General features: G+C 44.8%; 1 protein-coding gene across 1 annotated transcript; it reads right to left on the bottom strand.

Moving 5' to 3' along the window:
- Positions 1-61: 61 nt before the first annotated feature.
- Positions 62-25,026, bottom strand: UBE2A (ubiquitin conjugating enzyme E2 A). The gene is made up of 6 exons (XM_044306659.1): positions 24,788-25,026; positions 24,582-24,662; positions 17,686-17,711; positions 5,713-5,802; positions 2,042-2,130; positions 62-1,952 (listed from the first exon to the last, which is right to left on the bottom strand). Exons 1-6 carry the CDS (start codon positions 24,829-24,831, stop codon positions 1,824-1,826), a joined length of 459 nt encoding a protein of 152 aa, XP_044162594.1. The 5' UTR covers positions 24,832-25,026; the 3' UTR covers positions 62-1,823.
- Between the last annotated feature and the right edge of the window lie 837 nt (positions 25,027-25,863).

Raw genomic sequence — 25,863 nt, 5'->3', positions numbered from 1 at the left:
GAAGAAGCAGAACAATCAATTTCTAGGAGTAGGAAAACCACAGATCATTGTGTGCCATAGGTGGGTTACTCATTTCTTTATTTACAAGTTTAGAATGTACAGTTTTACATGGGTTACTTGTAGAAACTGAAAACTTGCCATTAGAAAACAAAGTGGAGGATCTGAAAAACCTTGTATGTAATCTCAAACTCCATAACAACCCAAATCTGCACGTTACGTTATAGGCCATTAATAGGGGCATCCGCTAAAAGGACACTAAGAAAAGTAGGCCTTTAAGGCTACCTGCACATGAGTGCAGGTTTACAAACAGAAAATCCATACTAATGTAATTCAGCACCAAAATCAGCATGTGTTAATTGCGACTTTTAGTGTGGATTTGCTGCAGATCTCACCCTTGCGTTGAAAGATCTGCACAAAAGAATTGACATTCTGAGGGTTTCAAAACCCACACAGAACAAAAAAAACTAAGTGTGCATGAGTTATGAAATCTCTCACTTTCCTGGTTCTGTATTATTTTGCGGTTTATCTGCACATGAAGCGGCATGGAAAAACTGCACGTAATCCACAACGTCTGCAGGTAGCCTAAGTGGCCGTCCATTCTCTAGTTATTGATAACCCTTCAGATAGGCCATCAATGCCTGATCAGTGGGGGTCAGACACCCACACCTGGCAGAAATAACACGGTGTAGTGGCCGTGTCAGGTTGCTATCGTAGTCAAGGATCAGCAACCTTCTTACTCAAGCTGGTGGGAAACTACAACTCCCAGCATGCAAACACGCTCGGCTGTTCTAACTCCCATGGCAGTGAATGGAACATTCTGGGAGTGTCAAAGGTTGCTGATCCCCGCCCTACACAGTGGATGGAGCCATCTGCTCCCAGCACCATTCACTGTGTTATTTCCGGAGGCGGCTAAGAACAGTTTTTTCTTCTGGGGGTCATTAATCTGATAATGACCTATCGTACATCATCAATATCTAGAGCCTGTACAAACCCTTTTAGTTTCAATGTCAATTTAGATATTCCTCACAAGTGTGACTTCATGTGTTACCAGCCACTTCCCATGGACTTCACTTCAGGAACATTTAGTAATAAAGGCATGGATTCCAACTGCACGGCAAAATACACTGGAGAGTAATCTGCTCTCAGTATTAATGAAAATAAAAGCTGCAACCCCACTGGTTTCTATGAGAAATGCCTCCACCTTTCCCTGCACTGATAAGTCTCCAGTTTAGGACCACCATGCAAACCTGTGGTAACACATGAATGCCCTTGTGCAGGAGCTACATGAAAACTGAGGGGGGGGAGGACATTTTAAATATTTCACCAATTGGAGATACAGACAGAGAAGCGTGTTCTGATATACAAAGAGGCAACACGGAATGAAATTAAGAACAATGTTTTACCCAACCAGGATGTCAAGAAATTCATTTAAAATATAAAGCAAAATAGAAAAAAAAAAAAAACCTGCACAGGAGCGGTGTTACTAGGCCGACGTGCTCGTCTGTTGGCAGACGTCAGTCCGTATTCGGCAAACACAGGTGGCTGGATGAGAGAAGAGAAACCTTTTGCAAGTAACCCATGTACGGTACATTTGTTTTCAACACGAATGCTCTCAGGTGTCCAAGGGGAAGGGAGAAAAGCATCAGCTCGGGCTAAGGAAGTCAGTGACAGCACAACAGCCATTTTTGCAGTTGATGTACATTTAAAGATTCTAGCAAGAGGAAGATCACTCAAACACTTCAGATGTGTGTATATATATTGTATAATATATACGCACACATACACTTTTCCTCTTGTTCAGTGTTCATTTACAAGGGCCAGTGTCAACAGTCACGCCAACTCTGTTCCACTATTGCGGAAACCCTTTTTTCGTATTCGCGCTTGTTTTCTTGGTACAGTTGCGCTGCCTGGCTGTTTGCTGGACTGTTTGGATTTGGTTCATCCAGCAGTGACTACAAAGAGGAAAAAAAAAAATATTATAAAATTACATTTGTCCCATACCGTCCACATACAAGGCATGCCATCCATCAACTGCACCTACCTGTATAGAGGTTAGTATTGAAGATACATCATATGTTGGACTCCAACGATTCTGAAGAATGTCCAGACATATACTGCCATCAGCGTATACTGAGGGGGGAGGACAAAAAAAAAAAAGACTAGCTGTCATCGGCAGTCATGTGTAGGACACTACAGTCTAAATTCAAACTGATGAAACTAGATCACTGAGCAAAACATCAACACAAAGTAGAGTTGTTGCGATACCAAATTTTTGATTCGGTTTCGATACCATGAAAAAGTATTGCGATACTCGATACCATGCAGAAAAAAATAATCCCATTTAATAACCATTTCCCCCCTTAGGGGCTAGAAGAACCGGGGATTTTTTTTTTCATCCCTTGTCCTATTTACCCTGATAGAGCTCTATCAGGATGAATAGGACTTCACACTGTCCCTGCTGCTCCGTGCACACAGCATCAGGGATGTTACCATGGCAGCCAGGGCTTCAGTAGCGTCCTGGCTGCCATGGTAACCGAAGGAGCCCCAGGATTACACAGCTGGGGCTCTGATCAGAAGCTTCCACTGCACCACCAATGAGGGGGAGGGGACCCTGTGGCCACTGCCACCAATGATTTTAATACTGAGGGGGGGTGCACTGCGCCACCAATTATAATTACCCCTTAATACAGGAGGCGGGTACTGGCAGATCAGCGGCAGTTAACCCCTCAGGGGCAGGGTGCTGGCAATGCGATTCTGCTGCCAACACCCACCTCCTGTATTATGTGTTAAAGTCTGGACCCAGGAAAAGTAGACTTTAAGTATTAGGCCACACAGAGATGTCCCATTACTGTCTCTTCTCCTGCTCCATATGCTAATTACTATCGGAGCAATGGGGAGGAGACATCAGCTTCTCTAGTGGGCATTCCTTCTCCCTGGCTGTAGCGCTGTCCAATTGCAGCGCAGCGAGAAGGAACGCCCACTAGTGAAGCTGATGTCTCCTCCCTATCGCTCTGATAGTAATTAGCTTATGGAGCAGGAGACAGTAATGGGCACAGCAGGCAAACGGAGCAGCGCCCAGGAATAAATGGCGAGTGCAGGGACATCGCTGGGCGCCGCTGTGTAGGAAAAGTCACATCTCATTGGTGGTGGCAGCAGCAGCAGCACGGGGGAGGGGGGGGGGGGGGGGGGAGAGAGACACTGCTTCCTTCTCCCCTGTGCTGCTGAGCGAACATGAGCAGAGATACTAGAAGCGCAGCCCAGTATCGAAAAAAAATTAAATCCCAGTATCGTATAGATACCGGGACAAAAGTATCAATTGGGTATCGAAATTTCGATACCCGCAACAACCCTAACACAAAGTAATCATTATATCATATCACATGTGATGGACATGTATGCTATACCCATAACATATGCTATAAAATGTCCAATAGAAGCAGGTCCCAGAGTTGGCACCCACATCTATCCCCAGAACAGGGCCCAGTCACACCCTCGCAGGAAACAGAGGGGGTTGTCCGTGCTCAGCTTTCTCTATTCACTTCAATAGGAGTTGCAAAAATAGCTGAGCGCTCCAACAATTCTTAAAGGGGTTGTATAGGGCCAACCTGCGGCTCTCCAGCTGTTGCAAAACTACAAAATTCTCACCATGCCCTGCTGTAGGCTGAAAGCTGTAAGCAGTCTAGGCATGCTGGGAGTTGTAGTTTTGCAACAGCTGGAGAGCCATAGGTTGGCCATTCCTGGGCTAGTATATTGAGGACCTATCCTCGTCATCAATATCAGATCGGCTGAGGTCTGACTAGTAGGACCCCCTGCCAATCAGCTGTTTGAAGAGGCCCTGAGCACTGCACTGTTGTAAAGGGAACCTATCCCATTGAACATGGTGTTTGAGCTGCAGGTAGAATGTTATAGAGCAGGAGGAGCTGAGCACATTGATCTATAGTAATCAGTGATTGACAGCTATATACACAGTCATAGACGGAAGGCTGTCCATCACTGCTAGGACCGGCTCCCAGCCCAGAACGAGCAGGATGAAATACAGCTTACACTTAATCTATTCCTTTCATGGGTCCAGACTTATGAAATAAGTAGGGGGTTGCGAAGGGCATAATTCATGGATGTAATATCGCTTACTAGTGTGTCCATCTGGCGCTCCGTTCTCCCGCCTGATATGCTAATGAATAGCACCGGTACAGGGAGGAGGAGACTGCCCTGTTTCTCAAAGGGCATCTCCTTCTCCCTAGCTGTAGTGCGGTCTAATAGCAGCAGAGAGCGTCACAGGGAGAAGGCGATTATTATTTTTTTCTCCCTGGCTGTGACGCTCTCCGCTGTGTGGACCACTCTACAGCCAGGGAGAAGGGGGCACAGCAGGGGAACGGAGCCTCAGACAGACAAACTTATTAGTGATATTACATCAATGAATTATGCCCTACACAATCCCCTACTTATTTCAAAATGTCTGGACCCATAAAAGGTCCTTTTTAAATACCTCTCTTTGCCGGGTTCCCCCTTGCTGATGATGCCACCCTGCTTTCTTTTTTTAAATCGCTTTTACACCTGCTGTGCCCCCCCCTGCTGTTTTCCCACCCAATATGTTAATACTGAGCATCTGTACAGGGAGGAGGAGGAGCCGCCAGGGTTTCTCGATGGGAGTCTCCTTCTCCCTGGCTGTAGAGAGTTCCAATCACAGCAGAGAGCGTCACAGGCAGGGAGAAGGAGACACCCATTGAGAAACCCTACAAACAGAAAATTCACATAATGATGATGCGGGTAACCAGGGGACTTATTGGGAGGGTATTTACATCATTGTATGCACACATCACTAGATGCTTGAAAAAGACCATGTAAGGTCGAAACGTTGCACTATTTGGTGAATAAATCAGAATGACTTGAAGACCTGGGAGTGCTGCAGTCTTTTTTACGTTTGTGAAGTTTGGGGGTACTACGGACTGGTACCCATCATTGCCGGCACCACCACAATACTGGCTGAAGGAACAGACCTGTAAGTGCTGCTACAATCTCCTTTGTTTTAGGACATTGAGAAACCCTGGCGTCCCCTTCTTCCTGTACCGATGCTCAGTATTAACATACTGGGCGGGAAAACAGTGGGGCATACAAATCGATATTTAAAAAAAATATATAAAAAATAAAAACTGGCAAGGCGGCAGCAGCCTACCAAAGAAAGGCATTTAATTGTACTTGGGGGGGGTGGGGGGGGGGGAAATTTCAATGAAAAGGTAATGTCAAGTCCCCTTTAAAGCTATATATGAACCTTCTCTGCTGCCTACAATTCAGACATCACGTTCAATGTGACAGGTTCCCTTAAACCGCATGCTGTCTAGCTTGTAGTGGTAGTACGGTGCTCACCCCGTTCACTAGAATGGGAAACCACTACGATCTAGACAGTATGCAGTAAAAAGGCCGTAGTGCTCACACGATTCAGCAGATTGGAGAGGGTCCCACCAGTCAGAACCCCACTGATCAGATATGATCAGCTATACCCAAGGGTAGGTTAATGTACTAACGCTTCACAACCCCTTTCAAATGAAATAAAGCATATCCCACTTATCAGTAATTTACATGCTAACGTCTATAGAGGTAAACATTCAGTTCATCCAGCTTACAGTGCACAGCAGAGTTGCACTACAGCAGCCCCGTGTACACATTGTCAGCTACAGAAACCCAAAAGGGAGGGGGATCTAAGTTTTTACTTACCATTTGGATGAAACATTTTTGATACAAATCGAACTGTGGGTGGTTTATTTGGATATTCTTCTGTGAATTCTATCGTGAGTTTAAATGTTCCTAAAAAAGAACAGAAACAATTAAATTTGTATAATGTGATAAAAATGGTGGCAACTGGAAAACCTCCCTCCCTGAAGACAAGCCCTGTCTGCACACTGCCTTTATAAGGCCTCTTTCACATAGGTGAGTTTTCCGTGCGGGTGCAAAGCGCGAGGTGAATCCGTACGCATTCATTTCTATGGGGCTGTGCACATGAGCAGTGATTTTCACGCATCACTTGTGCGTTGCATAAAAATCACAGCATGCTCTATTTTGTGCGTTTTTTTTCCACACAAAAAACAAAACAAAACACCATTCACATAGAAGTGAATGGGGCTGCGTGAAAATTGCAAGCATCCACAAGCAAGTGCGGTCCAATTTTCACGCACAGTTGCTAGGAGACGATCGGGATGGGAACCCGATCATTATTATTTTCCCTTATAACATGGTTATAAGGGAAAATAATAGCATTCTTAATACAGAATACTTAGTAAAAGTGGGCTGGAGGGGTAAAAAAAAAAAAAAAAAAAGTTACTCACCTTAATCCACTTGTTCGCGCAGCCCGGCTTCTCTTCTGTCTTCATCTTTGCTGTGCAGTAGGAATAGGACCTGTGGTAACGTCACTGCGCTCATCACATGGTCCGTCAAAATGGTGATGGATCATGTGATGAGTGCAGTGACGTCACCACAGGTCCTATTCCTACTGCACAGCAAAGATGAAAACAGAAGAGAAGCCGGGCTGCGCGAACAAGTGGATTACCCACTTCAGCCCCGCTAGGTGAAACCCCCTTCATGACCAGAGCACTTTTTACACTTCGGCACTACACTCCTTTCACCGTTTATCGCTCGGTCATGCAACTTACCACCCAAATGAATTTTACCTCCTTTTCTTCTCACTAATGGAGCTTTCATTGGGTGGTATTTTATTGCTGCTGACATTTTTACTTTTTTTGTTATTAATCAAAATGTAACGATTTTTTTGCAAAAAAAATGACATTTTTCACTTTCAGCTGTAAAATTTTGCAAAAAAAACGACATCCATATATACATTTTTCGCCAAATTTATTGTTCTACATGTCTTTGATTAAAAAAAAAAATGTTTGGGCAAAAAAAAAAAAATGGTTTGGGTAAAAGTTATAGCATTTACAAACTATGGTACAAAAATGTGAATTTCCGCTTTTTGAAACAGCTCTGACTTTCTGAGCACCTGTCATGATTCCTGAGGTTCTACAATGCCCAAACAGTAGAAAAACCCCACAAATGACCCCATTTCGGAAAGTAGACACCCTAAGGTATTCGCTGATGGGCATAGTGAGTTCATAGAACTTTTTATTTTTTGTCACAAGTTAGCGGAAAATGATGATGATTTTATTTATTTATTTTTTTCTTACAAAGTCTCATATTCCACTAACTTGCGACAAAAAATAAAAAATTCTAGGAACTCGCCATGCCCCTCACGGAATACCTTGGGGTGTCTTCTTTCCAAAATGGGGTCACTTGTGGGGTAGTTATACTGCCCTGGCAATTTAGGGGCCCAAATGTGTGAGAAGAACTTTGCAATCAAAATGTGTAAAAAATGACCGGTGAAATCCAAAAGGTGCACTTTGGAATATGTGCCCCTTTGCCCACCTTGGCAGCAAAAAAGTGTGACACATCTGGTATCGCCGTACTCAGGAGAAGTTGGGGAATGTGTTTTGGGGTGTCATTTTACATATACCCATGCTGGGTGAGAAAAATATCTTGGTCAAATGCCAACTTTGTATAAAAAAAATGGGAAAAGTTGTCTTTTGCCAAGATATTTCTCTCATCCAGCATGGGTATATGTAAAATGACACCCCAAAACACATTCCCCAACTTCTCCTGAGTACGGCGATACCAGATGTGTCACACTTTTTTGCTGCCAAGGTGGGCAAAGGGGCACATATTCCAAAGTGCACCTTTCAGATTTTGCAGGCCATTTTTTACACATTTTGATTGCAAGGTACTTCTCACACATTTGGGCCCCTAAATTGCCAGGGCAGTATAACTACGCCACAAGTGACCCCATTTTGGAAAGAAGACACCCCAAGGTATTCCGTGAGGGGCATGGAGAGTTCCTAGAATTTTTTATTTTTTGTCGCAAGTTAGTGGAATATGAGACTTTGTAAGGAAAAAAGAAAAAAAAATGAAAAAATCATCATTTTCCGCTAACTTGTGACAAAAAATAAAAAATTCTAGGAACTCGCCGTGCCCCTCACGGAATACCTTGGGGTGTCTTCTTTCCAAAATGGGGTCACTTGTGGGGTAGTTATACTGCCCTGGCAATTTAGGGGCCCAAATGTGTAAGAAGTACCTTGCAATCAAAATGTGTAAAAAATGGCCTGCGAAATCCGAAAGGTGCACTTTGGAATATGCGCCCCTTTGCCCACCTTGGCTGCAAAAAAGTGTGACACATCTGGTATCGCCGTACTCAGGAGAAGTTGGGTAATGTGTTTTGGGGGATCATTTTACATATACCCATGCTGGGTGAGAGAAATATCTTGGCAAAAGACAACTTTTCCCATTTTTTTATACAAAGTTGGCATTTGACCAAGATATTTTTCTCACCCAGCATGGGTATATGTAAAATGACACCCCAAAACACATTGCCCAACTTCTCCTGAGTACGGCGATACCACATGTGTGACACTTTTTTGCAGCCTAGATGCGCAAAGGGGCCCAAATTCCTTTTAGGAGGGCATTTTTAGACATTTGGATCCCAGACTTCTTCTCACACTTTCGGGCCCCTAAAAAGCCAGGGCAGTATAAATACCCCACATGTGACCCCACTTTGGAAAGAAGACACCCCAAGGTATTCAATGAGGGGCATGGCGAGTTCCTAGAATTTTTTTTTTTTTGCATAAGTTAGCGGATATTGATTTTTTTTTTTTTTGTTTTTTTCTCACAAAGTCTCACTTTCCGCTAACTTAGGACAAAAATTTCAATCTTTCATGGACTCAATATGCCCCTCACGGAATACCTTGGGGTGTCTTCTTTCCGAAATGGGGTCACATGTGGGGTATTTATACTGCCCTGGCTTATTAGGGGCCCTAAAGCGTGAGAAGAAGTCTGGAATATAAATGTCTAAAAATGTTTACGCATTTGGATTCCGTGAGGGGTATGGTGAGATCATGTGAGATTTTATTTTTTGACACAAGTTAGTAGAATATGAGACTTAGTAAGAAAAAACAAAAACAAACAAAAAATTTCCGCTAACTTGTGCCAAAAAAATGGGTGATCACCCATATAGACTCCCTGATCACCCCCCTGTCATTGATCACCCCCCCTGTAAGGCTCCATTCAGACATCCGCATGATTTTTTACGGATCCATGGATCGGATCCACAGAACGCATGCGGACGTCTGAATGGAGCCTTACAAGGGGGTTATCAATGACAGGGGGTGATCAGGGTAATCAGGGTGATCACCCCCCTGTCACTGATCACCCCCCCTGTAAGGCTCCATTCAGACATCCGCATGATTTTTTACGGATCCATGGATACATGGATCGGATCCACAAAACGCATGCGGACGTCTGAATGGAGCCTTACAGGGGGGTTATCAATGACAGGGGGGTGATCAGGGAGTGTATATGGGTGATCACCCGCCTGTCATTGATCACCCCCTGTAAGGCTCCATTCAGACGTCCGCATGTGTTTTGCGGATCCGATCCATGGATCCGTAAAAATCATGCGGACGTCTGAATGGAGCCTTACAGGGGAGTGATCAATGACAGGGGGGTGATCAGGGAGTGTATATGGGTGATCACCCCCCTGTAAGGCTCCATTCAGACGTCCGTATGCTTTTTGCGGATCCGATCCATGTATCCGTGGATCCGTAAAAATCATACGGACGTCTGAACGGAGCCTGACAGGGGGGTGATCAATGACAGGGCGGTGATCAATGACAGGGGGGTGATCAGGGAGTTTATATGGGGTGATCAGGGGTTTATAAGGGGTTAATAAGTGACGGGGGGGGGGGTATAGTGTAGTGTGGTGTTTGGTGCTACTGTACTTACCTACCTGAGTCCTCTGGTGGTCGATCCTAACAAAAGGGACCACCAGAGGACCAGGTAGGAGGTATATTAGACGCTGTTATGAAAACAGCGTCTAATATACCTGTTAGGGGTTAAAAAATTCGGATCTCCAGCCTGCCAGCGAGCGATCGCCGCTGGCAGGCTGGAGATCCACTCGCTTACCTTCCGTTCCTGTGCGCGCGCGTTCACAGGAAATCTCGGCTCTCGCGGGAGGACGCGTATATGCGTCCACCCAGAAGAGCAGGACCGCCGGCAGGACGCAATCCTGCGTACGGCGGTCCTGAGGTGGTTAAGGTGAGTAACTTTTTTTTTTTTTTTTTGCTTAACACCTCCAGCCCTATTTTACTAAGCATTCTGTATTAAGAATGCTATTATTTTCTCTTGTAACCATGTTATAATCTACACAACACCTAACCCAAACGTCTGTAAAGAAGTCCGGGTTCGGGTCTGGGTACCAAAACATGCAGATTTTTCTCACGTGCGTGCAAAACACATTACAATGTTTTGCACTCACGCGGAAAAAAATTGCGCATTTTTGCAGCTGTCTGATTCAGATTAAGGAGGAGATCCTTTTTTTGGCTGCTGCTATACAACTGGCACAGTCCACACAGAATATGGCAGTATTTAACCCTTTCTACCCCGGGCCAGTTTTCGTCCTCCTGCCCAGGCCATTTTTTTGCAAATCCAACATGTCATTTTATGTGGTAACGCTTTTACTTATCCAGGCCGTTCTGAGATTTTTTTTTTTCCGTCACATATTGTACTTCATGACATTCGCAAATTTGAATCAAAATATTTCATTTTTATTTATAAGAAAAAATAAAAAATACCAAATTTACCAAAAGTTTAGAAAAATTAGCAAATTTCCAAATTTCTATTTCTTTACTTTTATAATAGATAGTAATGACTCAAAAAATAGTACCGTATTTTTCGCCGTATAAGACGCACTGAAAGTGGGGGGAAAATAGCACTGCGTCTTATACGGCGAATGTAGCTTATTTTGCCCAGTTTTCAATGATACACCCGCCGCGATGCCGTGCGGCGGGTGTATCAGCTGTGAGGGAGGAGGGGCTGGGGGCGGCATCTGCATTTATAATGACAGCGGGGCCCGTGCAGTGACTGTATTCTACTACACGGGCCCCGCTCACTGTATAAATCGTATCTCTAATAGTTAATCGTTGTATGCATGTAAAAGCATAATGAGCGTTAATGAGCGCTGTGTATTACTTACAATTAGAAGCGCTCGCCGTTCGGAGCAGAGAGGAGGGAGGCCGGGAGGACGGGCGCTGGCAACGCGAGTCATACGCCACGCGCCTGCGCCGCCCACTTTATGAATGAAGCAGGCGGCGTGGGCGCATGACGTATGACTCATGTTGCCAGCGCCCGTCCTCCCTCCTCCCTCCATTCTGCTCCGAACGGCGAGCGCTTCTAATTGTAAGTAATACACAGCGCTCATTATGCTTTTACATGCATACAACGATTAACTATTAGGGATATGATTATACAGTAAGCGGGGCCCGTGTAGTAGAATACAGTCACTGCACGGGCCCCGCTGTCATTATTAAAGCAGATGCGACCCCCATTATAAAAGCAGATGCGACCCCCACACTTATGGAGGGGATCTGTGGATGACACATAGCATAAGATGCTATATATGTGTCATACACAGATCCTCATAACAGTGCCATCCAGAGAGGATCCCCCATAAGCGTCACCCACAGATCCCCCATAACAGTGCGTCACCCACAGATCCCCCATAACAGTGCGTCACCCACAGATCCCCCATAACAGTGCGTCACCCACAGATCCCCCATAACAGTGCGTCACCCACAGATCCCCCATAACAGTGCGTCACCCACAGATCCCCCATAACAGTGCGTCACCCACAGATCCCCCATAACAGTGCGTCACCCACAGATCCCCCATAACAGTGCGTCACCCACAGATCCCCCATAACAGTGCGTCACCCACAGATCCCCCATAACAGTGCGTCACCCACAGATCCCCCATAACAGTGCGTCACCCACAGATCCCCCATAACAGTGCGTCACCCACAGATCCCCCATAACAGTGCGTCACCCACAGATCCCCCATAACAGTGCGTCACTCACAGATCCCCCATAACAGTGCGTCACCCACAGACCACAATTAGTTCAAAAACCACCAAAAGCACACCTTTTGGTTCAAAATATTTTTTTTCTTATTTTCCTCCTCAAAAACCTAGGTGCGTCTTATACGGCGAAAAATACGGTAATTATTTTACATTCCCCATATGTCTACTTCATGTTTGGGTCATTTTGTGAATGCCATTTTATGTTTTTGGGGATGTTAGAAAGCTTAGAAGCAAATCTTGAAATTTTTTCAGAAAATTTCCAAAACCCACTTTTTAACCGCCTCCGGACCGCCTAACGCAGATGTGCGGTCCGGAGGCGGCAGCCCTGCGCACGACGACGCATATACGCGTCATCTCGCGAGGGCCGGGATTTCCTGTGAACGCGCGCACACAGGCGCGCGCGCTCACAGGAACGGAAGGTAAGCGAGTGGATCTCCAGCCTGCCAGCGGCGATCGCTCACTGGCAGGCTGGAGATCCGAATTTTTTAACCCCTAACAGGTATATTAGACGCTGTTTTGATAACAGCGTCTAATATACCTCCTACCTGGTCCTCTGGTGGTCCCTTTTGTTAGGATCGACCACCAGAGGACACAGGTAGGTCAGTAAAGTCGCACCAAACACTACACTACACCCCCCCCCCCCCGTCACTTATTAACCCTTTATGAACCCCTGATCACCCCCTACCCCCCTGTCATTGATCACCCCCCCTGTCATTGATCACCCCCCCTGTCATTGATCACCCCCCCTGTAAGGCTCCATTCAGACGTCCGCATGATTTTTACGGATCCATGGATCGGATCCGCAAAACACATGCGGACGTCTGAATGGAGCCTTACAGGGGGTGATCAATGACAGGCGGGTGATCACCCATATACACTCCCTGATCACCCCCTGTCATTGATCACCCCCCTGTAAGGCTCCATTCAGACGTCCGCATGTGTTTTGTGGATCCGATCCATGTATCCGTGGATCCGTAAAAATCATGCGGACGTCTGAATGGAGCCTTACAGGGGGGGTGATCAGTGACAGGGGGGTGATCACCCTGATCACCCCCTGTCATTGATAACCCCCCTGTAAGGCTCCATTCAGACGTCCGCATGTGTTTTGCGGATCCGATCCATGTATCCGTAAAAATCATACGGACGTCTGAATGGAGCCTTACAGGGGGGTGATCAGGGAGTCTATATGGGTGATCACCCCCCTGTCATTGATCACCCCCCTGTAAGGCTCCATTCAGACATTTTTTTTGGCACAAGTTAGCGGAAATTTTTTGTTTGTTTTTGTTTTTTCTTACCAAGTCTCATATTCCACTAACTTGTGTCAAAAAATAAAATCTCACATGATCTCACCATACCCCTCACGGAATCCAAATGCGTAAACATTTTTAGACATTTATATTCCAGACTTCTTCTCACGCTTTAGGGCCCCTAAAAAGCCAGGGCAGTATAAATACCCCACATGTGACCCCATTTCGGAAAGAAGACACCCCAAGGTATTCCGTGAGGGGCATATTGAGTCCACGAAAGATTGAAATTTTTGTCCTAAGTTAGCGGAAAGTGAGACTTTATGAGAAAAAAAAAAAAAAAAAAAAAAATCAATATCCGCTAACTTATGCAAAAAAAAAAGTGGGGTATTTATACTGCCCTGGCTTTTTAGGGGCCCGAAAGTGTGAGAAGAAGTCTGGGATCCAAATGTCTAAAAATGCCCTCCCAAAAGGAATTTGGGCCCCTTTGCGCATCTAGGCTGCAAAAAAGTGTCACACATGTGGTATCGCCGTACTCAGGAGAAGTTGGGCAATGTGTTTTGGGGTGTCATTTTACATATACCCATGCTGGGTGAGAAAAATATCTTGGTCAAATGCCAACTTTGTATAAAAAAATTGGAAAAATTATCTTTTGCCAAGATATTTCTCTCACCCAGCATGGGTATATGTAAAATGACACCCCAAAACACATTCCCCAACTTCTGAGTACGGCGATACCAGATGTGTGACATTTTTTTGCAGCCAAGGTGGGCAAAGGGGCACATATTCCAAAGTGCACCTTTCGGATTTCACAGGCCATTTTTTACACATTTTGATTGCAAGGTACTTCTTACACATTTGGGCCCCTAAATTGCCAGGGCAGTATAACTACGCCACAAGTGACCCCATTTTGGAAAGAAGACACCCCAAGGTATTCCGTGAGGGGCACGGCGAGTTCCTAGAATTTTTAATTTTTTGTCACAAGTTAGCAAACAACTAACAAAAAAAGTAAAAATGTCAGCAGCAATAAAATACCACCAAATGAAAGCTCCATTAGTGAGAAGAAAAGGAGGTAAAATTCATTTGGGTGGTAAGTTGCATGACCGAGCGATAAACGGTGAAAGGAGTGTAGTGCAGAAGTGTAAAAAGTGCTCTGGTCATGAAGGGGGTTTCAGCTAGCGGGGCTGAAGTGGTTAAGGGACCAGCTCAGGTGTGAAGTCACTTTGTGAAGCTTACATAATATAAACCACACAAAATGACCCCATTTTAGAAACTACAGCCCTCAAGTTTCACTTTTTTCTGCTAACAGCCAAACAACAGTCAATATATATTGCCCTGATTCTGTAGTTTACATAATCACCCCATATGTGATCGTAAACTGCTGTACGGGTACACTGCAGGGTGCAGAAGGAAAGGAACGCCATATGGTTTTTGGAAGGCAGATTTCACTGGGATAATTTTAGGTTGCCATGTCACATTTGAAGACCCCCCTAGAGTAGAAACTCCCCAAAAAAAGACCCCATTTTGGAAAATACGGGATAAGGTGGCAGTTTTGTTGGGCCTATTTTAGGGTACATATGATTTTTGGTTGCTCTATATTACACTTTGTGAGGCAAGGTAACAAAAAACATAAAAAAAATAATTAAAAAAAAACACTATTTTGGCACCATTTTTATTTACAATGTTCATCTGACAGGTTAGATCATGTAGTATTCTGATAGAGCAGGTTGTTACGGACGTGACAATACCAAATATGTATACTATTTATTTATTTAAAGTTTTACACAACAGCATTAAAAAAAAAAGGCATTTTAGTGTCTCCATAGTCTGAGATCCATATTTTTTTTTATATTTTTGGGCGATCATCTTAGGTAGGGTCTCATTTTTTGCGGGAAGAGATGAGGGTTTGATTTTGAGGTGCGTATGGCTTTTTGATCGCTTGCTATTACACTTTTGCGGGGGGGGGGGAGGTGACCAAAAAAAAAAAAATGGCTTTTTGGCAGTTCATTTTTTATTCTGTTCCCCTGAGGGGTTAGGTCAGGTGATATTTTAATAGAGCCGGTCGACACGGACGTGGCGATACCCAATATTTTATAACAAACTTACTTTTTTTGTCCTACTCTGGGACTTTTCGGGGTCTGATCCCCTTTACAATGCATCACAATACTTCTGTATTGTAATGCATTGGCTGTAAGTTTATTACACCTTGTAATACACTTCAGCCTGCTTACCTGTAAGATCCAGGGGATTGGATCTTCACAGGCTGTCATGGAAGGCAGCCCCGATGGAAGCTCTCTCCCTCTCCACACATCACACGTGCCGCGGTCTGCGCTGGCCGTGGCACACCGATGCCGGCGCATTAACCTTGGTGTTTTCACCCATGCAGGCGCATACAGCAGGGGTCTGGCTATCAGTGACTGCCAGACCCCTTCTGCTGATCTGGCGGGCGCAGCTCCTGCCTGATCAGACCACCGTAGTAGTACTGCGCTGGGCGTTAAGTTACGTCCCCCTGCACTGTACCATTACGGCGCTGGGCGTGAAGGGGTTAAAGTGGCGCTTGGCCCACAATCTAGTCAGAACCTGTCAGCTTCAACTTTATCCACATTCTCAAGACACAGATGGGGTTAAAACAGCGTTCGAATCTGGGAACCATTGGCTTTGTGCCCCATTGCATCGTCACGCCCCTTCTCACCCCATCACTATGCTGCCAGCATCAACACATCATTCCCCCCCTCCCCCTTCACTACAACGCATACAGAGTCTGTAGATCATAGCCATGTATGTCCTGTGTGGATTCTGACTTGGACAGGATGTACTAACAGGAGCACACCTGGATGCTCCTGCCTGTGCCCCCTTCTGAAACCTCTGCCACAGATGTGCTATGCCAGGCTTTAGTGGAGCGGAGCAAGGAAAGGCAGGGGCACTGATTTGCTATCCTAGCCTAGCTCTTGGAACAGCACATCGGTGAAGGGTATCATGCACAAATGTTCTGTGGCAGAGGTTTCAGTGGAGGGCACAGGCTGGAGTAGTGAGGTGTGCTTTAAAACTACACTGTGGGTCCAACCGCTGGGACCTCTGGTGGTCACAAGAACAGGGCCCGTTCTCCCAATCTGAAAAGAGTGTCGGACATGCACGCATATCCGCCGCTCCATTCGACTCTATGGAACTGCTGGAGATAGCTGAATACAAGCGCTTGCCAAACTCTAGCGGCCCCACAGATATGAATGGAGTGGTAGTGCACATGCATGACTGCTGGAGCATGGCCCCCATTCTCATGATCGGCTGGGTCACTAGTTCCTTACATTAATAGGACGACCCCTTTAATACAGACATTAGACACTAAAGGTTGTCAGCTTACAATGGTCTGCGATTACACAGCACAGAAATATCTATGCACGCTGCCTGACCAGTTCCTGTAAACGCCGGAATAATCCTCCAATATGACGCTGTGAGTTTCATGTTTGACTTCAGTTCCTTCTATCTATGTCACCATTTACTACCACTCTGGAGAAGTGATGCAATACAGGACTATGATGACCAGTACGTAACAGTAGTGGCCCTCCTGATGAAATCACTGAGCGGCTGCTGCAATTTTACGTGCTCTCCTATGCCAATATCCGACAGCACCACTTCCACTTAAAGGGAACCTGTCATGTGGATATTTGATTATAATCCAACTAATTATATACAATCATTAACTACTAAAAAGTACCTTAGATGTATTCACTTACTGGTGTGACAGATGGTTACCTCATAATATACACACAAAGATGCTGCATGCTAATGAGCTGATTTGAGTCCAGCGTGATGTCATTGAGTCCAGCGTATATTTAATTCAGAGCTATAGCCACTCCCCTGCCCACCTGCTGATGATTCCTATGGAAAAAAACTGTCATTCAGCAGCAGGTGGGCGGGGAGAGTCAGGAGCTCATGAATATTCATGACTCATCATATCAGCTGGAGCTTTTCAATACAACATGTTGGCAGATTGACTGGGTCAATTAAAGAAAGTGACCCAGCATTTTGCTAAAAGAATCAGTCACTTATTTATGTTGCCCTTAGTTAGGACACCAAAAAACTGGTAACAGGTTCCCTTTAAAGTAGCACTTCATTGATGGGGACAAATCAGAAACTTCACAAACTGACCTGTGGTAAAGGAGGTGTTTAGGTCACTGGGCTCTTCAGTATGACCCGTTCCCAATGTCCATCTATGGAGACTGCATGGCCATGTGCCCGATTTTACACAACTGTTTGCATTCATTGAGACTGAAATACCTGGACTTGTAGATGACCACATATAGGCTGGGTTTCCACAAGATGGGGCAGCCAGTGGTTGTGGTAGTGGTGTGGTGGTGGGGGGGGGGGGGGGACACCTAACCTTACTGTATGCCATAAATGTCTGAGATACCCCTTCAATAGGGTACACCTGTCCACCTATTTCATTAGATGCAATTTGAGGTAAAGATATATTTAACGGTGGCATCATTCACTTACCATCTTCAAAGGGCGTTCCTTCTGGTCTGCGGGAGAGATAAGAAAAAAAAATAAAAATAAACAGTTTTATACTTCTGATGCAGTAAGTTAGAAATTTAGAACCCCCAAAAGGACCCTCCTCCAGCTTTATGACCCCTTATAGTCTGTGGGAGATCAAAGTTTTATCTACAAAATTTTCAATAATGGACAAAACGTCTTTCTACCCCTTCCTATGCATCAATGAACAAAGCGATCACCTATGAGTTTTTGAATGTGGATACAGGCCTGGTTCAGACAAGCACATACACATTTTCTGGATTTTCACATAGGTACACTAATAGATAAGGAACTGTGGTGGGAGGGCAGGAAATGACAATTAGGAAACATTCATCCTCGTCGTAGGACTGTCCCTAGTTACCACAGACCCGGAAGTACAACACACACCAATAGGGAAATCAGGACTGATCAGAGCTAGGGCACGGGCAGCATTCATGTGGATTTCGCAGACGGATCCAGACCCATTCAACTTGGATGGGTCCCTGATCTGTCCGCACCGCAAAAAAAAAATGTTTTTTTTGCGGTGCTGAGGCTCGGAGAGAAACAGAGCTTCCGTGGGGTTCCTCTGCCCCTTTCGGATTGAATCCGTGATGCAGCGAGCACCTGGCTGGTGCCCACATATTGCAGACCCGCTGTTTGCGAGCTGCAATACGGGCACAGCCGGGCAATGAACTTGTGCCATTGTATGTGGTTACCTTGAAGGGTTTTGTTTTTCTAACTGTCAACCCACCCTTCGGTACCTGCTGGGGGACACATCACTGCTGAGGTCAGTAATTGGCTGCAGCAGCACGTTACTGTATACAGATGTCTCCCATGTGTCCCTCCTTTTTAACCCTTTGCTCCTCAAGTGTCCCTCCTTTGGACCTAGAATAATTTATTTACTCACTTATATAGTGCTTATATATTCCGCAGCACTGTACAGAGATCATCACTCACTGTCCCCAGCGGAGCTCCCAATCTGTGTTCCCCATCAGTATGTCTAAATAATTGTTGTCGATTGTGTTCCTCTGCCTGTGTACTGACTTCTGCATGTTTCCTGGATTAAACCCTTGACTGTCTGACCCTGAGCTGCCCAAACTATCAAAGTGCACAATTTTTGCTTGCCCTAACTACAGTTTTGCCTGATCCCTTGATGAACTACAATGGTGCCTCTTGGCCTCCATGTGTCAGCAGCCACTTGAAAAGAGATTACGCCAAGGAGGTGGCAGCCTGGTGGTTCCCCTGAGGCACAGTCCACATCCCAGTACCGTGGTTAAAGAGTGAAGACCAGAGGGGCCACAGATAATGCCCTTCAGAGAAGCCCCAAGACGGGAAAAAGGTTTTTCTTTTTCTGGGTCTTTGCATTTATTGCGAAGCAAAAGTAAATTGGATGGGGAAAAAAAAAAAATTGGCGCACCTTTGTAATTCATGACGGTGTATATTTGTAATGTTTATCCCCTATTTTTGTCTTGTTTTAATGAGAAGAAGAAAATGATAAATATAATAATAAAAAAAAAAATATAAAAAAAAGAGAGAAGCCCCAAGACCTAACTGTTCAAGTGACACCGCGGATCCACATCCGCTTTGTAACAGTGTCCCTATCTGGGCATTAAAAGAATTGGGTGCCATGTATCCATCTGGAAGCTTACAGGATGAGGACCCAGGGAGCAGGAAAAGGAGGCGAGATTTTTTTTCCCCTCAACAGGTACAGCCTCTTTAGGAGACTTTTCCCATTAATGGAAGCCGAGACTGAACAATTCTACAAGCTCCAACCACATTCAGTGTTGCTCTCAGCACAGAGACGCTGCTAAATAATGCGTTTTGCGAGGGAAGAAACCCTGATGAATATTCATGAACAGCCATTAGTTTTAGAAATAGAGGAGTTCAGGATGAGTGTTATTTGAAAACCCCTCACATAGTGCAAACCCTCCAAATTTACAGTAGCAGCAAAGTGCCTGACATTTTACCACGTGGTGTATATCTCCAGCATGTCCATTTACGTTGCAGATTTCTGCTGCGGATTTTACCCTTTGTAATGGAGAGAATGAAATCCACAGCAAAATTTGCACCAGTTTGTGGCAACTTTGCTGCAGTGGAATCCAGCAGTGGACCAGCCATAGCAGTAACCTTATTCTCCCAAACAATGCTACATTAGTAGTGCCTACTTTTTACAGATTTATATTAAAAGGGTTTTCTGAGATATTTTTACTGATGACCTTATCCTCTGGATAGGTCATCAGTATCTGATCGGTGGGGGTCCAAAACCTGGGACCCCTTGTCGAACAGCTTTTTGAGAAGGCACTGGTGCCCGCAGTAGCAGCGCCACCTTCTCCCTGCTCAAGCACAGCACCACCCTTTTGACAGTGGATGTGCTTGGTATCGCAGCTCAGCCACATTCACTTCTATGGGGCACAGCTGTTATTAGGCCATGTGACTGATGAACGCAACATCACTCGCCCTAGGCAAAGCTGCAATAAGGCAGCGGAGCTAATGTGAGCGCTGGTGCCTTATCAAACAGCTGATTGTCGGGAGTCCCCCACCGATCAGATACTGATGACATATTCAGAGGATAGTCATCAGTAATAAGATCTCAGAAATCCCCTTTAGAGGGTTCAGTCATTTCTTCAGCACATATCTCAAGAGCTTTCTCATACAGACCATGGCACTACCGTGCACAGCACAGATTACCGGATCAATCACTGGCAGACCTGACTACACTGCATGAACCTGCCATAATCATATCGTTTTCCTGTCTCGCAATCCTATGAATAAGGACACTGTCAATGTGCGTCATATTACATGTATGCGTCAGCGCACCGCAGTATTTAAACAGGACCGGTCACCTCTCCTGACATGTCTGTTCTAGGAACTACTTGCATTCACCGTATAATAATCCTGGAACATCTATTATTATGACTGTATGTTGTGTCATTTCTCTATTATTCCTACTAGAAGTTATGATGAATGAATGACTAGCAGCTTGCAATAAATACCCATAAAAGTGTTACAAGTTGGGGAGGTGTCCCTGCATGGTCCGACTATCCAATTAGTGCTGCCAGTGTCGAGTGCCAGCTGGACCATCATACATTTCTGTTAGGAATAACAGAGGAATGCCACAAGACGTTCCAGAAGTATTACAAGGGGAACGCAAGTACTTACTAAAACAGACATATCAGGAGAGGCTCCCTTTAACAAAATAAGTAAGTGCTCACGTTATCAACTTTAACTTTGCCAGAAAAAAAATATATATTTTTGTACAAAAAAAAAAACGTTTCGCTGCCAAAATAATGATCAGATTTTCATATTACGTACTTTGCAGTCCTTTTATATGTGACCGGCTGGACAGGTCTTTCCCAGCACCGTCACCACTACATACAATGTGTGTGAGGGCAGTCCCGTCAGGGGCACTCGTGTTGTTTGGGCCATATCTGCGCCCGTGTTTATTGGATTTTCGTGCAGGTAGTGTAACGGTCAGACCCCCACCGGCAGCACCTACTGTTACTGAGCAGAGACCCAAACACATTCCTCCACTGACAGAAAGCAGAGCTTCCATACACACTGTTCTGGCCGTCGTCCACTTCTGCCAAATCCTCAGTTATATTCTGTTATCTGAACGTCAGAGAGAGGGAATGATTCCAGGGCGGCGACTACAGAGGAGAGGAGCCGAGGAATCCACTAGCAGACACAGGAGCCATGACAAGTGGCTACAAGCAGATTTGCCTCAGTGAAGGTGTCAGGGTGCACATCTGGGGTATGGCAAACGGAAATCCACTGTGCCTTCTCAAACAGCTGATTGATGGGGGTCCCGGGTATCAGACCCCCCCACTGATCAGATAATGATTACCTATCCTGAGGATAGGTCATCAGTATAAAGTCCTGCAAAACCCTTTTAAAGTGATTCATCCAATAGTGATGAGCGGGAGGTGCCATATTCGATTTCGCGATATTTCGCGAATATTCGAATGAATATTCGTGTTATATTCGTCGAAATCGAATATTCGTAATTATTCCAATTATCGCGAATAATATCCGAATTTTTTTTTTTCCGCGTATTGCGATTATTTATCTTGATAGTATAAGGCAACGTTCCTATGCTAATTGACTATGGCTAGGCTAATATGTGTATTTTACGAAATTTCGTGATTTGCTCTAACTTCGTCTCTTAGAATATTACGAATATTCTAAAAGACGAAGTTAGAGCAATATTACGAAATTTCGTAAAATACACATAGATTGTAATTTAGCTAATATAGTGCTATAATCCCTTTTTTTGCCTCTAAATTTTTTTTGCCTCTTCTGAACTTAAGTTTTGTAAAATAAGTACACTATTAAAAAATATTACTATAGCAGTATATTAGCTTAAATACAATCTATGTGTATTTTACGAAATTTCGTAATATTGCTCTAACTTCGTCTTTTAGAATATTCGTAATATTCTAAAAGACGAAGTTAGAGCAATATTAAGAACATTTGCAAAAGCCGAAATTGCGATGCGAATAATATAATACGAAATAATCGCATGAAGATTTCAACTTAGCACTGCTATATTCCATATTCTAGCCCAATATGGAATATAGCTGTGCTAAGTTAGCCCAGCTATATTCCATATTAGGCTAGAATATGGAATATAGCAGTGCTAAATTGAAATCTTCATGCGATTATTTCGTGTTATATTATTCGCATCGCAATTTGCGAAATTTCGTAAAATACACATATAGATTAGATTGTAATTTAGCTAATATGGAATATAGCAGTAAGTTGAAAACACCACTGACTGGAGCAGCCAGGAATCCAAAGGACAGGTAAGAACAACTTTAGAGAAGTGGGAAAGAAAAAAATATAATGATAAAAAAATAAAAAAAACGAATATTCGAATTCGCGAATATATAGAACGATATTCTAAATATTCGCGAAATCTCGAAATTGCGATATTCGAGAAAAAAATTTCGCAATTCGAATATTCGCGCTCAACACTATCATCCAACCCAATAACATTTCTTAAAGGGACCTGTCATGGGCAATTGGGTCCTCATGCTGTTATTCAAGATGGTGGCAGGTTCCCAATGTTCCTCCTTTTTGCTAGTTGAGTCTGCAGAAAACAATGCTGCCCGTCTGTGCAGACGTCACACCGGCCGCTCTCTTGCAGTGATGGATGCATCCTGTGTCTGATGAAGGGGACCCCCTCCGAAACGCGTTAAACGAGGATTTTAAATGTACATGCTCTTGAAAAAAATTAACCGCAGTTTTTTTTTTTACTCCGGAGGAACAGCGCCCGATCCATCCTGCTGTTTTCTTCTGGTATATTGCTGCATGTGGGATGACATCCCTGTTCTGTCATAGTAGAAAGAGACCGGCACTCACTATATCTTTTGCAGCGATGATATCTTTATTGGTCACATATATAATATTCTGTGACGCGTTTCGGCTCACATCAGGAGCCTTTCTCAAACAGGTATGGTATACAAACACACAGTAGCAGACAGGATTTAAATAGCCCGTCAAGGCGGAAGTGATGTCAAGTAACCATAGTAATGAAATAAACCACAAGACAGAAAAATGTGAAGAAATTACCCCAATCACAGCAGTATCAACAATAATCAAGGTACTACATTATTTAAGCAATTTAAATAATGTAGTACCCCTGTTCGGTCACTGATTTTTACATTCCTATCCACAGACCATTGGTAGGAGATATTCTGGAAATTTTCAGCCTAGCAGGTCGTGGAAAATGGATGAAGAGGGAAAAAAAAACAAAAAAAAAAAACAAAAAAAACACACACACAGATCCTCTACGGATGAGCCACTGACCATCTTGGGATCGACGTGTGAAAGAGACCTGAAGGATTTTGACAGGCAGTCTTGCTAGAACAGGCCTAAGAGCCATCATACAGCCCCTGGCAGCCACTAGACCCACAATTTTGCCACAGGGGCTTTGACTGGAGGACAGAGAGAGTCCACCCTCTGTGTCTAATGCCTCAGACGCCCTGGTCGCTACTAACCGTAGCATTTGAGGGGTTAAATTACCAGGATCAGAGTCGTCTCCAATCCCCGTCACCCCACATGTATGATGAAGTGTGCCCAGTTGTGAACACACCCCATACATACCCCTAACGCATATTATGGCGTACGCGATTTTGTGTTAAGAGTGCACAAATTCCGTAGTAACTCCCGTCACTGACACTTCCTGGGCCTATGACTCCACTGCAACCAGTGATCAAATACTGTGTCCACACAGCATTGGAGCAGAGACCAGTGAGGGATCAGGCTTGGCCAGGGACTGGTATAGCCAGTGTCATGCCTTGTGGCTAGAGATGAGCGAACTTCTGTTTTAAGTTCGGCGTCTAAAGTTCGGCTTCCGGTTAGCGGAGAATCCCGATCTGGATCCGGATATGGATTCCGACTTCCGTTGTGGTCCGTGGTAGCAGAATCAATAATGGCCGATTATTGATTCCGCTACCACGGACCACAACGGAAGTCGGAATCCATATCCGGATCCAGATCGGGATTCTCCGCTAACCGGAAGCCGAACTTTAGACGCCGAACTTAAAACAGAAGTTCGCTCATCTCTACTTGTGGCATTTTACACCACCAAGTTACAAAAAAAAAAAAAAAAACTCAAGATGTTAGAACCCCCCCCCCCCCCTTTAGACTGTATTTACACCTGCGGGAGGTTGTTAGGAGTAAACAGTACATAACGGAGCCGAGTGTTGCGTCATTTTGTCCAGTAAAATTCAAGGTTCCCTAAGGGAAACCCAATGGACCCCATTAGAGTCCATCTGGTCCGCCGGCATTGGTCATTTCCGCAGAACTGGTCTCTTGCGGCAGTTATACGGACTGTACGGCGGAAATAGAGTGTAGTTGGGGTTCTCCTTTAACCTTACCCAAATATAACAGCATTCCAGACCATGATGTTGTTTTCAGAGGGGGCGCCACTGACTCCTGCGGGGGGATCCTCTTGAAGCCTGTGAGAGACACCAAAAAACACAGCATGAGCCCCCGGGTCAAAGTCTCCCCCCAACAACCACCCTGCCATCCACCTCACCGGCTCCGTTCCACGGGGGAGACGCCATTTTAGCGTCCCACTAACCTTTTAAAGTCTCTCATAAGGCGCCGTCTCGCTGGAGTTGACATTTGTCGACGTTCCCGGAAATAAATAGAATAAAGGCTTAGAAAATAACGGGAAAGAAACGTAAACTCGACGTGTCCGCCGGATATAACAAGAGCTCCGCCCGTAGACACCCGAAGAAAGCACAACAAGGCCGGCGGCAGAAGCCTAACCTCTCTTCCGGGAGCTGCCGACCCTGGCGGAGGGATATAGTAGAGCACAGCGACGGAAAGAAAAACAAGTCCTGAGCTTCGATTTGATCCACTTTTCATAGGGGTGACTGATTTTTACTTTACTGGTTTCTAACTATTTTGGAAACACTATATCAGCTAAATATCCACTATAGCATGTGATAAACAGTTTTATAATAAAGTAAAACATGAATAGGAGGCTATACTTAGTAAAACGATAACCTGATATCAATCGAGCAACTGTTGCTCCCTTGTTACACATTTGGTACGACCCACACAGTGTTGTCACCTAAACAGCTGCTCCACCAACATGACGTCATTCGTCCCCGCCCATCAGGGATGATTGACGTTTTGTCTCGGTTGTGTCTCCTGCTGTGTGTACATTAAGTAACCCGGATGTCCAGGAGTTTAGTTATGGCTGTGATTTTTGAGAAAGCCTAAGTACAGGGAGGTGTTCAGACGTCACCTTCTAACAGCTGTGAAGCCAGTCATATATTTTTGCACTGTTCACCTTATATGCATTGAATTTGTCTATTGCCAGCATTTTCTTCAGCAGGGGAAATGCAGGGTTACATCACCATTCACATAAATGGACGTCCATGTCATAAATGGGCATCTTGAGTCCACCAAAATGGAGGAGGGGGATTACCTCTATGAAGTCCCCATGTCCTGTCAGTTTTCTCAGCAGTCCCTCTCTCTGGGCCCCCTCTCCTCAGCACCCGGTCACAGGGTGAGTTCACCCAGTTTGGGGCACAAAGATAATTGAGCACCTGGCTGAGGCCTGGTGGGTCAAGGGAACCTATACCTCCCTGTCAGTACGTTTTTTGCGATGCAGGAGGCACGATGACATCATCACACCACCTGCAA

The sequence above is a fragment of the Bufo gargarizans genome, chromosome 9 (genome assembly GCF_014858855.1).
Source record: "Bufo gargarizans isolate SCDJY-AF-19 chromosome 9, ASM1485885v1, whole genome shotgun sequence".
Lineage (NCBI taxonomy): Eukaryota > Metazoa > Chordata > Amphibia > Anura > Bufonidae > Bufo > Bufo gargarizans.
Note: the sequence above shows the minus strand (reverse complement) of the source record. Positions and strands in the feature narration are given on the sequence as shown.